Genomic DNA, 14,607 nt, shown 5'->3' with positions numbered 1-14,607 from the left:
TGTAATTTTGACACGGCACACTTTTAGGGACCATGCAAAAGAACAAAAAAGATTTTGGGGGATCATAGAAGTTTCGTATTGATATTTCATTATTCGTACCAATTAGGGGTAGCGAGCTGGTAGAATCATTAGCACCCGAGACAAAACGCTTAGCAGGATTTCTTCCTTCTTTACGTTTTGAGCTCAAATGCCGTGGAGAACTTTGACTTCCATTCTTTCGAGGTCGATAAAATAAGTACGAGTTGATCGCCGAGGTCAATATAATCGATTCTCCACTCCTCTCAAAACTGTTAGCCTTGTGCCAAAACTTTAGAAGTAATTATTTGTACCAATTCCAACAGCATAATTATTGAACATTTCAATAGTTTACTAACATATATTACGTTTTAGTTATAACTTACTCATGAAATAAGGAGAAATGAACAAAGAAAAAAATAAAACTTTGATGAATTGAGCATGTCCAAATAATTGGTAGACAAAACTACGTCTAGGAGTGCTTAAATCTCTTAGCAAGGGGGATAACTACAATAAGATCAGTTGACAGAAATTGTTGGATAAAATACATAATACAGAAAATGATCTTCAAAGTCAATTAGTGAAAGCAATAAAAATGTTACGGTGTAATAATTTTTTACAGCAAAGCATACTCTGCCCAATGAGTAATGTGTAATGGGTACCCATATACAAATAGTTCTTAAGTGAATAAATTGAATAACGAATAGTTTTTCTGAAGAAGACTAAAATCGCATAACGAGATGAAATTACATCAACAATCTATGTACATACTACACACGCGTGCTAGGAGAATACATACGAATGGTACACTATTGGAACAAGCCGTAGCGTGAACAGCTTTTGAGAAGAAAAAATTATATATAAGTACCGTCTTTCAGAGAATGTATATATTTGTTTATATAAGAAAATCATATACATATATTAATATCAAATTATTGCATTCATATCAAATCACCTCAATTGTTGCCTTTCATTTGATCCACTCCAATCATAAACAGCCGTTAATGACAAATATGTTCTTTGAAGAGGAATTGATCAAGTCAAAATGAAATTTCACAAAAAATAACAAAAAAAAAAACGATGAGTTTATCGTACTCTTATGTCCACACCAGAAAGTATTTTTGCATTTCCCGCGTTGCGCTGCATTAAAATAATGACTAAAAGTAAAGTAACTCCCTTAAATATAATTGTTTCAAATCCCAGGACTCCTAGAACCGATTATTCAGTTACCGTGAAGGATGAGTAACCGAGATCACAACATTCACACTGAATGCGACACTATCTTTGATATATACAAGAATTTTGTCGAGGCAACCTTCTACGTGAAACATTCACGGGTCCAGCTAATATGAATTAATACTACAGAAGAATATGTATTTTTACCTTACACATTTGTTAACTCTAGAATCCTTTTGGGTTTATAACACAAATGGAGAGAATATGGCACTATTAATTAAATATGATTCGAATCTTGGGTACGGTTATTTTTTCCACAATTGTTCTTAGATTACTTAGATAAGTTTCGGCCGATGAAAACGCAAAATAAACTGCATCAACTTAGCTTAATGCTCAAAAACCAGGTCATATCCAATCGTTCACTTCATTTGAAAGACTGCAGACTAGTGGTTAAAATGTTACACTCACAATTTCAAGGTTATTGTTTCAAGTCCCGGGTCAGGGTGGTACGCTGTGTTCTCGAGAGCAAAACACTTCATCTTATGTTACCCCAGTTCATTCAGCTTCAGAATGAGTAACTTTGCGATGTACTGGTGTCCCATTCAGTGTGAATGTTGTGATCTCGGTTACTCATCCTCCACGGAAACCGAGTAACCGGCTCCAGGAGACCCGGAACTTGAGACAATTATATATAGGAGAGTTACTTTAATTTTACTCGTTTCTCTCTCTCTGTCTGTATCACACACACACACACACACACACACACACACACACGCACGCACAGACAGACAGACAGACAAACACACACACACACACACACACACACACACACAAGACAGAGAGCAATAGCATGCAGGAAAGTATTGCATATGATGTTTTGCTGATTCAAAGTTAAGCCACTTTCCTTACTCCCTATAAGTAACGTTTGCAAAGAAAAATAATCGATAATATAAAAACAAAAAACACCAGAAAGTGTGAAAATATTCATGTTTCGTAACAAAATACTGCACAAGAATAGTTGTCTAAACCTCCTAGAAGAATCAAAGAACCCTCTGTAACATGTATATCGTATATAAGGTAGACTTCAATATCAGCAAGACTGACGTAAGTTTCCAGTGGAGTATCCAATGTTACTTGTAAAATATCACTCTCTCTTTCCGTTATGTACACTTTTTCACCGTGTATTGCTATTCGTCTGGGAAACCTCTTTAACGGTATGTCGAGAAGCCTAACCAATCCATCTCTATACCAACAAAGACTTTCACTTGATTCACTTTGCTTTAGAATAACGATGTCTTCGCTCGATGTGACACCAATTGCTGTGACTGTATCCATTCCAAAATCCATTTCACAACTGTATTCATACGTTGCACCGTCAATGTGAAGTACATCTACATACGAGGATGGCAGATGTGGACGCTGTTTCCGATTTGGATCACCTTCATATGCACAGACCAATCGACCAGTATTTTTTTTATGAATCATGCTGTATATTTTTTCCGTGTTGATGGTTTTTAAAAGTGTCAGATCACTTTTGAAGAACATCAGCTCTTTAACGTCACAGAAGACGGCAACGAAACACTTTTCCGACCAGTAGCATATGTCAAGTGGCATTCTTTCAAATTTTCTCTGCTGAAGTATGTCACCTTCTACTGTGGCCACAATAAGAGTAAACTGGTATAGCAGTACAACTATATCCTCTTGTAACTTAATTAGATGTATGTTTTTGTAGATTCCGAAGTCGCTGCCACTATTTGGATCACCAAAAACTGTAGTTGAAATTGGAAACATCTTGGTTCTATGAGGTAACCTCCTAATTGTTATTTGATCGTTCTTCAATGTACAACTTGCTATGTAATTACCACGTCTTACTTTTAGGCCTCTTTCAACAATTTCCCTTGATCTACTTCTCAATTGATCAACTGTCACTTTCTTATTAGTTATCTGAGTTATAGTATCCGAACTGGAAGAGAAATGAAGGACAGAACCAAGCTTTATTGACGTACATTTCAGAACTTTCAATTGGTCGTCATCAATCTGTATGGTATGATATTCAGCCAAATTAGTAAGTACACAATAGTAAGTATTTCTTATTTTTTTCCGTATTAATCCATAAGATACTGAAGTTTGCCAGACCTTACACCTTCCCAAATCTTCTTGGCTCAGTTGAAATATTTCTTGTCTATCAGGAACTGTGACTATTATGTAGTTTTCGTCTGAAAAGCACACACCACCAACTAAAGTTTCAAGATCTGTGTGATATAGCAGCTTCCCATTTCTCTGATACAGTTTAACATTTCCAGTATTGCCCTTTTCAATCACAACTGTCTTTCCATCCATAGAAATATCGATATCTTTTATTTGAACAGAACATAGGTCAGTCACTAGCTGACAAACGTGGAAACTTTCCCGATTTAATTTAAGCATACCTTCAGTATATAAATAGTCTTTGTCAAATCCAACAAACTTTGGACCTTTGCAGCTAATACTGGTGAAATTAAATGGACGCGTACAATGTTCTGAATTTAAAAATATTTTCTTGTATTTGCCAGTGTGTGTCAAACAAACAATGCGAATATTTTCATCGTTTGAATTCTGTAGAGCAGCGAACACATAAGCGTCGTTGATTGTTAAACACGCACTTCTCATAGACACCAAGGGACAAAAACTATGCAAACGCTCGCCATTGCGGTTCATAAAAAGGATAAACTTCTTGATTAAACGATACCCTGCAGCGTAGACGATAATGACATCATCAACATTAACTGCGATATCAAATAAGCCATTATTCACTTCGTTCCCTTCTAAATCTATTTCTTTTATTACACGGAATGTCGGAAGTAGTTCAACGATATGAAGGGCAGGCACTTTTGTTTTATCGTCCCAAAAATTCGTTCCCATTCCTACTGTTATTATTACGGGACCTTTCTTAGTCTGCATATTTTGACGAATACTACAAACTAATTGATTGTCTGAGAAAGAAGCGATACACCCATATTTTCTTTCCACCTGGTATGTGGTAAAGGACAGTGGAAATTCAACTGTTAATGACAACAATTGATTTGCAGTAGTTGTCATAGCCAATGTGTTTGGCATCCATCGACACATTCGAATGGGTAAAACGTCCAGTTTGATTGAGTCAAGAAGTTTCCCATCAAGAGTTAATACCTTTACGTTTATATTATTTTGATCGCATATTGCAATCAAGTTGTTTTCAGTAATAACTGAACAAAGAATGTTCACTGTTTTTTCGTCTCCTAAACACCGAGGGACCAAGCATTCCCGGGATTGATCAGAAACTGCCAGATCCTGCATATATAGTTTCGAAGACAGCATTTCAGTTACACAAATGTTTCTGGAAAGTACATCGACGTGATCAATGAACTTGTTAAGCTGATTCCTGGTCAGAGGATCCTTCATCTCCAAATTATGCTTACTTAAAGCAAACAGTCGACTTTCGTCTATCAGATAAACACAAGTTTTATCAATGCATCCGCCACGCAGAAGACACTGAGGTTTGAAGTTGGTGGGTAAAAGAGTGGAGTCAGCTTTTGATGAGATTTTACACTCAAATACTTTCTTCTTAGTAACAATCAGCACATTAAATGCTTCGTCATCTATGGCTAATGACTTTATAACGAAAGGGACACTAATTGTAGAAATGATTTCCCCTTGGTTGTGTTTTTGAATCGATACAATATCTAAATTGCATGGCTTATCACAAAAGCAAAGAATTCGACCGTTACCGAATTTGCGCACACATACATAAGGTTTACTTAACGATATACTTCGAACTCGTTTCGATAGATTTCCGATAACCCTTAATTCTTTCTCCAATGGTAATGTTACTCCTATTTGGCTACTATCCCATCGGCATATATCTGTAGCTAAGGACGGCAGAAATAATGTAGACATAACACGTCCATCATTGGAAATGTATAACAAGCAAGATTTGTTCATGTCTGATACGACCAGCTGTCCATTTGGTAGAAGACATATATCTGCGATGAGAATTTTCTTATTCTCATAGGAATCTCGTAAATCTATATTTTGAATGTAAGGATCTACTAAATCTGAATGACAACTGGACCATTCTTTATACTTGTAAAAAAGAACTCTATTGAGCTTAACGTCTAGCACAGAAAAAGTTCCTTGGAAAACACCGATTTGAGAGTGAGCAGCGCAAGGAAATTGTAATCGCCATTTGACTTCCCCATACATATTGTAACACTTGAGAAAGTAACCTTTACTGTGCACAATATAAAAGTGTAAATTATCGGAGTAGATGTGATGAAAGTCGAAATCCAGTTGTTTTTCAAAGAGCCTCTCCCCAAAACTTGAATAAAAAAGCAGCTTATTTTCCTTCACATCTCCAACTATGAAATTGAGTGGAGTCGCAGCAATGGTGACATCAACATGTTCCAATGAAATTTTGTTTTCGATTATAACGTTGTCATTTTTAATGGAAATGATATGTAACTCTTTAGTTTCACTTGTGGTCACAGCCAAAACCTTATCTAATATCATATGACACATTCGAATGTAATCAAAGTGGACGTCTACGATGTGACCTTCTTTTAGTATTGGGTAGTGAACGGAGTACGAAATGAATTGAATCTTTTTCTGTTCCCTAAACAGAATAAGAAAAGTGTTCGAGTTGAATCTACAAAAGACATCAGGTTGGAAATGGAAATTACAAGTCTTTTCGAGGATTTCTTTTCCATTATCTGTGAATAATACAGCTTTTAGACGTGAACAGATAAATAATGTAGAGTTTCTTGATATAGGCAAAATCCATTGAATATAGCCTGGATCGTCTATATAAATTTGATTATTTAAAACTGGAGTTTGAAACTTCTGCAAATAGCTTGTCCTTGGCCAAAAGTCTTTGTTTGTTCTAACAATGTGCACAAAACCTAAATAGTCGGACAAGATAATAATATTTTTACCAAGAGTAAGATGTCGGGCTTTTATTCCAATTTCTCTTTGTGATACATCACCAGTAGGAGAAATTTTATGAATAATATTACCTTGGAGGACATAAAAATAGTTACGATAAACGGTGATGGCTGGTGAAGAATCTAAAGAATGGCCGTATAATTGAAATAATTGATGACCATTGAGGTTGTAGCAAGAAATATGATTGAAATTAGTAAATGTGACTAAGAGGCGATATTCTGCTATTGCAATGCTTGTAGGTTCATCTTTTAGGCTAAATTTGCTTTCAATTGTATCATTATACCAGTCTACGAGATATATTATTTTGCTAAAGAGTTTCACACCCACAAATTCATTATCTTTTACATAGGAAATCTTCTTAAAACCGTATTGAAAAGTTTTCATTGTGCAAGAAGAAGGACTGAAGAATAGAATTTTTTTCCGAAACGGAATTGTCACCATAACTGTGTTTCTACAAATTTTAACAATATCAGTGACTTGGGAAGGACAGTGAAGCACGTGGTCGTCATGATCCGCTGTAGTACAGCGTAATGTCATTAAATGCGGTGAATAGGTTACTATTCCATTGTAGATTGCGACAATATTTGTAATTAAGTTCTGGGAATCTTCACCAGAAGCATGAAACACTGGTGTTGTTGAGACAACTGAAGAGAGATGACGAAATTTACTGCATGGCGTTGGCATTGCTATGTTCTTGTACGTAGAATGATTGTTGCTTACATAGATTTCAAAAAGCCGTTCGAGAAACCAATTCAGTTTTGGGAAAACAATAAATTCATGATTGTTAATATCCCCCTCCAGAATATCTAATCTATTTTTGACATCTCGTAGAAAACGATATTTATCTAATCCGATACTTTCCAAGTAAATACATTTTCTATCTATATTGTTTATCATCATCTCAATATTGTCCTTATATTCTTTTATCCTTGGATAATATATGTCTTTGATGGAAATAGTCTGTTTTCTAGCCACTTGCTTTTTTGCTTTAATTTTCTTACACGTTTCTCCAAGACCTTCGGTCAATTTGGTCGCCAATATTTTGCTTTTTCCTTTAGACTTTGGCATTTTCTCAGTATTTAATAATTATCTGTACTATATATATGTATAACGATTGTTTTCTACAGAGTATGCAGCATGATTTCAGTGAGTATAAGTCGAGTATAAGTCGAGATGCAATTTTTCTCTTTCCTGTATATATTTCCACTTCACATAATGATGCAAATTGTATTTGAGAATGGCATTAATATCAAAACAATAAATTGCTGCTTAGATAGAAGTCAATTGGGCTGAACGATTACTGATAGCGTTTTTTTCTTTAAATCAGGAAAACTCATATATTTGATTCTATCAAATTTAAGTGAAAAATTAAATTATCTATTGTTCATATACATCACTAAAACAACGAAGTTAGGAATTTTCGTTTTGATGGAAACTAAAACATCCTGGATGCTGATTATCTAGTTGTCAGCATTCAAATGAAGGTAGACATCTCTAAAAGTTATTTTCATTAAACAACTCCAGTAAACCAAGTGAAAGATGTCTATCCTATGCTTTATGCAATGAATGTTGTTCTTTTTTTTTTTGGTTTCCTGTTTTGGCTTTAGAAAGAAGCTTAGGTTTACTTCATAAGTTACCAACATAGAATAAAATATGAAATTTTACTCATAAATCAACGAATAAAACGTTTCCACTTCTGGCAGTTTTCTTCCAGGCAATTTCATATTGAATCTAAAATGAAATTAAAATAAAACAAAATAAATTTAGTGCTGTGAAAATAAATTTTTAGGCTTTTGTTTGAAAATAATATACAGCCACCTCCTCCAATAAAACAGCAAAAGAAAAAAAAAAATAATAATAAGCAATGAAAAATATTTGCTTTTCTCTAAAGGCATTAGACATTAGGAAGTCGGTTTTTTGTCAGAGTTGCATTCAAACCACTATTCTTTTCTGCTCAAGACACAAGGCCCGAAATTTTTGGGGAAGGGTCCAGTCGATTAGATCGACCCCAGTACGCAACTGGTACTTAAATTATCGACTCCGAAAGGATGAAAGGCAAAGTCGACCTCGACGGAATCTGAACTCAGAACGTGCTAATGCTTCTGCCAGCTCGCCGCCTTGTTCAAACTACTATTCACTAGAATAATCATTATCTCTTACCTTTTGCTTGTTTTAGTTATCAGACCGCGGCCATGCTGGGGCATCGCCTTGAAGAATTTTTGGTTGAATGAATCAATTCCAGTACTTATTTTATTTTTTAAAGCCTGGTACTTATTCTATCTGTTGCTTTTACCGAACCGTTAAGTTATGGGGAAATAAATACACCAACACCGGTTGTCAAGTGGTGTTAGGGGACAACACACACACAGAGGTATACATACACAACGGGTTTCTTTCAGTTCATGTCTACCAAATCCACTCACAAGGTTATAGTAGAAGACGCTTGCCCAAAGTGTCACGCAGTGGGACTGAACCCGGAAGCATGCGATAAAATACTTCAAGTATGACTCTTTTGAAAATCTCCTGAATTCTTCGTGGGAATTTGCATATCCAGGATTCTATTGGTTTTAATCCTAATCCTTGGGGGATATTTGTGCAGAGAATGATTACACCACCGCTAGCTGGGATCGTCACTTTATCTACTCTTTCTAGATGAAGCTAGTTTGCACCGAGGTTTCAAAATTATAGCATGGTGGTGTCTCTTAGATACCCTAAATTATATATATATATATATATATATATATATATATATATATATATATATATATATATATATATATATATGCAGAATTAGCTGTGACAATAACTGACTAAGGGATAAAATATCCGTATATACTGTCGGTAATTTGTAATTTTTAAATTATTAGATTTAATGATATGAGAAATCTTATTTTAGGATAATGTAATGCATATTAAAAATATTTAGTAAATTGTTTGAATATTAAAACTTCGTTCATAGTACTAATTTGTTAGTGTAACTACTATAACTGCACCCAAAGGGTCAATATAATCTTTTAAATTATCATATTTAATGATAAGAACTATCTGACTTTAATGATAATATAATGCTTATTAAGCATATTTAGTGTACTGTTTGAATTTGAGAATTATATTCATGATAATAATTAACGTGCAATTTGATCTTAAATATTAACCGCTTAAATGTTAGTGGTCTTATAATTGTGCATTGTAGTGTACCTGTAAGATAAAATTTTCTTTGGTACCTGTTTACATCTGATTATTTACATCTAATTATTACCACAATTTGTTATATATAATGTGTATTCCAATATTATCTTTTAGGAGATTTTTTTTATATAGATTCTCTGTGATGCTTGTACTAGTTGCCTCTCCTTAACTAGAAGTATAGTCTAGTGCCCATTTGACCGTTTTAATCAATCAATTAATAATTTTACCAAGTAGCTCGGTACTTTAAAATAATCTTTATAGGTAAAATTATACAAACATTCTATACTTATAAACATAATTATAGAATATTTGTATATATATATATACTAGAATGCACTCACATTGGCAAATACTCGTTCTAATAGACCCCCCACACATGCACGCACCCACGTTCCCCACCCAAACACGAACGCGCACCCAGTTGCTCAGGCACAGACTTATCTTGTTCTCCCCTCCCGCTTTCCCACACAAAGAGCTAGACCTATAAACGATTACGTGATGATAAGCGAATCTCAGTAGATCTGAGACCGAAGTCACCTTGAAGAGGTCACGGGTAGCTAATGCATACACACTCACAAACACAAACACGTGTAGAAGTCACGCAGGTATACACATAACGCCACACACACACACACACACATGCACGTACGCATGCGTGCACACGCAAACTCTTTGTTTACTCTGACCCTTAACTTCTCTAAGCGAACGCACATCTACGTTCACACATACAGGCATGCATGCACACCGGAATAAGGCCAATTCCAGAATTGATCGGAGTAGATACTGAAGAGTGAGGGAAGTCACCGAAAAGGTCGCGATTACCACACGGCGATGGATGACAGGCGATTGACCATAGATCAAATAATCAATGCTGTTAGTATATCCCATGAGAGAGTTGAGGATATTCTGTACAAAGAACTTGGCATGACATGACGGAGGTTTCTGCTCGTTAGTCGCTGCGTCTTCTGACGCCTGATCAAAAGTACACCAGGCTGATCACACCACGGAAAATCTGACATTGTTTGAGGTAGCCCCAGCGTGTTCCCTTGAACGTTTCCTAACCCAGGATGAGTGTCGGGTTCATCACTTTGAGCGAGAGACAAAGAGACTTTCCACGCAATGGAAACCTGCTCCAAAGAAGGTCAAAGTCGTTTTATCTGCAAGCAAAGTGATAGCCTCAATTTTAGGGGATGCAAATGACATTGTGTTTATTGACTATATTCAAAATGGCTACAGTATTAATGAAGAGCCCCATACCAACTTGCTGAGACAATTACGAAAGGTTATCAAGACCAAATGCCCAGGAAAACTGACGAAAGGGGTCTTGTTTCATCAGGTAATGCTCCAGCACAGAAGTCCTTGCTTTCAATAGCTGCTATGCTTGACTGTGGCTTTGAGCTGTCTGATCACTGCTCTTGTTCTCCTGATTTAGCCTCATCTGACTATCATCTGTTCGCCAATATGTAAAAAACACTTGGCTGATAACTAGCGTCGCAGTGATGATGTTGTCACGGCTGCTGTTGATGACTTTTTTGACCAATAGGATGAAAGTTTCTTCACCAATGTGATCCATTGGCGCAACCCCGATAGAAAAAGTGAGTGGACTGCAAGAGTTATTATGCTTATTTGGTCAAATTCCATGAAGGTATGCTAGTCAGCCAATGAACTTTTCAGCCGATCAGTGCATGTGAGTCTGACTGTATTTGAGTGCCAGAGGAAGCGATGGAATAGGAGAAAGACAGAAATACAGAAAGAGATATGAAGAAATTCGGAGGAAGAAAAAAGTTGCATTTATGCAGTGATATGAGATAACTAAAACAGCAGACACAGATTGTTTAATGTTCTATTTTGTTGGACATTTTTTTAGTTTCTGTGTTTAATCTAACTGTCAACAGTCTGCTAGCATCTTTTCACACAGACATAAATTTATACAACCATAGGCAGTTATATGTGAGAACATAATCGGACGTTCAGCTGTACTGCAAGTGAATACTTGTTCTGAAAAGTCACTGAATTTGTGAAGGAAGAGAAATATAGGTATGACAATGTGGTCAAGAAGCTCATTTGCACCTACGTAGTTTCAGGTTCAGTCTCACTGTGCGGCACTTGGAGTAAGTGTCTTATATTAGGTTGTCCGGAAAGTTCTGAGCATTTTAAAGCTAAATCTTGTAATACCGCATTGAACACACCTGAAACATAACACAGTTAAAACTTTGGCGTTGATTGAAGTGGAATTGCATCTCTTCTTTGTTCCAGACGAAAAATAGATTTATCTTTCATTCCGCTTACCTTTTATTGACATTTGAAATGGATAACCAAAAATTTCATATTCGCGTTGTAATGCTTTTCTTTTTTAAAAAAGGAGGAAATGCTGCAAAGACTTGCGAAACCATTTGTGAAGTTTATGGCGATGATGCTGGAGATGAATCAAGTGTTCGAAGGTGGTTTGCAAAATTCAAAGCTGGAGAGTTTAGCTTGGAAGATGACAATCGCAGTGGAAGACCTTCAAAATTGGATGAAGATATTTTGAAGGCAAAAATCCAAGAAAACTCAAATATCAAGACTAGGGAACTTGCAGAAGAATTGGAAGTCTCTAAAAGTACGGTTCATGAAGTATATCGCTTTTTGCATATTTAAAAAAAAAAGCAAAAACAAAACAAAAAAAAACACGCTCAGAACTTTCCGGACAACCTAATGTTATAGCCCCGGATACCCAATGCCTTGTGCGTGAATTTGGTAGACGGGCACTGAGTAAAAGTCCATCGATTATACATAGATAAATGCATGCATATATACATAAATACATACATATATACATACATATATATGTAAGAACGACCGTGCGAACTCAAAAGGAGAAATGGTGACGAATGGAAAAAACAGAGGACTCCTTTTATTTAAACGCGTCGCACGGTCGAACACAAAATAATATATCAAAGATGATATACATGATATGTTATACTACGATAACATAGATGACCAGTAATGAAACAACCGTATTAGATGAATAACAAGAGATATTTATTGTAGCGTTAAAGATGTATGTCTGTGTGAGAGTGTGAATGCGACATATAATAACATAATCAAAGACAGGCCGTCATACAAAGAAAAGTATGTATGTGAGTGATACATGTATGTGTATGTGAGATATTACAGCAGATAGAAAGAATCATTAACACGTGAGCATTTATACCAGTTCTTTGAGTACCCAAATGAAAGAGTCTGTATGTGAAAGTAGTTGAGGCTGTGTGTGGCAGAGCTGATCACTAGTTGTGATGTTGTGGCATCCATGCCGGGCCGTGATTCTTGTTATACAGATGTTCGGCTGGGTTGTCATCGTTGGACGAAGCAGTTGATGTGTCGCTGGAACTGCTGCTGCTGTCGTGTGGTACACGGAACAGATCTCAGAGAGAAACTGAACCGAGACCAATTTGGCCGCCGAGTTAAAGCTATTTATAACAAACTATCGGCTCCCGAAGGTTTCAGAAACATACTCTATCACGTGACCTTATTAAGGGCTGTCATTGGTCAGTTTGCGTTCTGGCGGGAACGGTTCGAAGAAGTTGCCGCTCCGAATATTAATCAGTCACATGATGACAAGGAGATGGGTTCTCCGCTACGCCCGCGCGTGTTTATATTTAAATGAGAAGATTGTATGTAATGGCGATAGTAGTTTTGTATCTAATGGCGATAGGTAGTTTCACTACATATACATACATTATATCTGTGTGTGTATATGTGTGTGTGTGTGAGTGTGTGTGTGTGAGTGTGAGTGTGGTTGTGTTCGTGTTCGTCTCCACCACATCGTCACAAGGGTGTTGTTTTATTTACGTCTGTAACTTACCGGTTCAGCAAAAGAAACTGAAAGAATAACTACCAGAATCTAAAAAATAAGTACTGGAGGCGATTTGTTCGACTAAACACTTCAGGGCAGTGCCCCCAGCATGGCCACTGCCCATTGAATGGAAGCAGTTCAAGATAAAAGACACTTTGAAGTGAAAATTAAAATTCAAATTTCACCGCTTTGAAGAGTCTCAGTCGAAGCAATTGCCCCAGGGCATTTTTTAAAGATCTGGTACTTATTCTATCGGTCTGTTTTGCAGAACCGTTAAGTTACGGAGATATCAAGCGATAGAGTTGTGTGTGTGTCACAAACACAGACGCAAAGACACACACACACACACACACACACACACACACACAGAGTCAAACGATGAGAACTAGAGATGTTCAGTATAAAAAAACACATAGTAACGCTGAAAATTATATAATAAATTAATGTAATATAATTAAAAGTAATATAAATGTATAAATTAAAAAATATATAAAATTGACACTGTAATTTAAAGTTTAAATATGTATTTTGCCTTCATATTTTACATTCGACTTTTAAGAAGGCCTTCGACTTTGAATTTTGCCAAGGTTAAACTTTTATTCATTTTTACTCATTATTATTTCAAATTTATGTATTTAAAAAAATTACATATTTATATTACATTTAAGTATATTATACATTCAATTATATTATATTAATTTATTGTACAATTTTCTTAAAATATTTTTACCTGGGAAAATGACTGGGTTTTTCGATTTATGACTGGTAGTTCTTATTCTTTCTGTAACATTTTGTGAATTGATTCTTCAGAACGAAAACATCCGTTGTAAAATGGCGGTGGCAATGTTAACTTGTTCTATTTAAGTCTGAACACGGAAAAGTTAAAACAATAAACAAGAAGACCTTCCTCCCCACCGTACTGAGCAATAGGCTATCACGTAACATAAGCGATTCGGCATGTTCCACACTATATTTCTCCGTCTGACTGCTTCTCACTTCTTTCTCTCCTGTTGTCACCCAGTAAGTTTGTTTAGATTATCCTAGCAGCTACTACAGTTAGTTCGCCATCCCCACAACTACATTTCTGCGTATGTCTCCATAAAATTTGTGTTAGTCTGAAAATGGCTTCAATTATTGGGATCTTTTTTAAAACGGGGGCCACATTTTTCATTAATGTTTTACGTAGTGTTTTTGGTACGGAAAGACTTTCAAACTTCGTATACTTATCTATTTTGTGTTATAGAACAGACTCTACCTTTTCGGCTACGGGGAATACGAATCTGCAAAAAACAAAACAAAAAAAAAACGGCAAAAATCGATATTTCTATATTACCACTCCCACCCCCATTTCCTTCATTTTTTAAACTTTTTTCAGAATTTTTTTTTCTAAATATGCGGAAAAATACGGACATTATGATTTGGGCAAGAATTTC

General features: G+C 35.8%; 1 protein-coding gene across 1 annotated transcript; it reads right to left on the bottom strand.

Annotated features, from left to right (window-relative positions):
- Window positions 1-887: 887 nt before the first annotated feature.
- LOC106880634 (uncharacterized) lies at window positions 888-14,447 on the bottom strand. The gene is made up of 2 exons (XM_014930670.2): window positions 13,905-14,447; window positions 888-7,881 (listed from the first exon to the last, which is right to left on the bottom strand). Exon 2 carries the CDS (start codon window positions 7,216-7,218, stop codon window positions 2,176-2,178), a length of 5,043 nt encoding a protein of 1,680 aa, XP_014786156.1. The 5' UTR covers window positions 7,219-7,881; window positions 13,905-14,447; the 3' UTR covers window positions 888-2,175.
- Between the last annotated feature and the right edge of the window lie 160 nt (window positions 14,448-14,607).

This window comes from Octopus bimaculoides, chromosome 9, assembly GCF_001194135.2.
Source record: "Octopus bimaculoides isolate UCB-OBI-ISO-001 chromosome 9, ASM119413v2, whole genome shotgun sequence".
NCBI lineage: Eukaryota > Metazoa > Mollusca > Cephalopoda > Octopoda > Octopodidae > Octopus > Octopus bimaculoides.
Note: the sequence above shows the minus strand (reverse complement) of the source record. Positions and strands in the feature narration are given on the sequence as shown.

Bases quoted from the DNA above. Each gene is read 5' to 3' on its own strand.
- LOC106880634 (XM_014930670.2), bottom strand. From the start codon at position 7,218: ATGCCAAAGTCTAAAGGAAAAAGCAAAATATTGGCGACCAAATTGACC.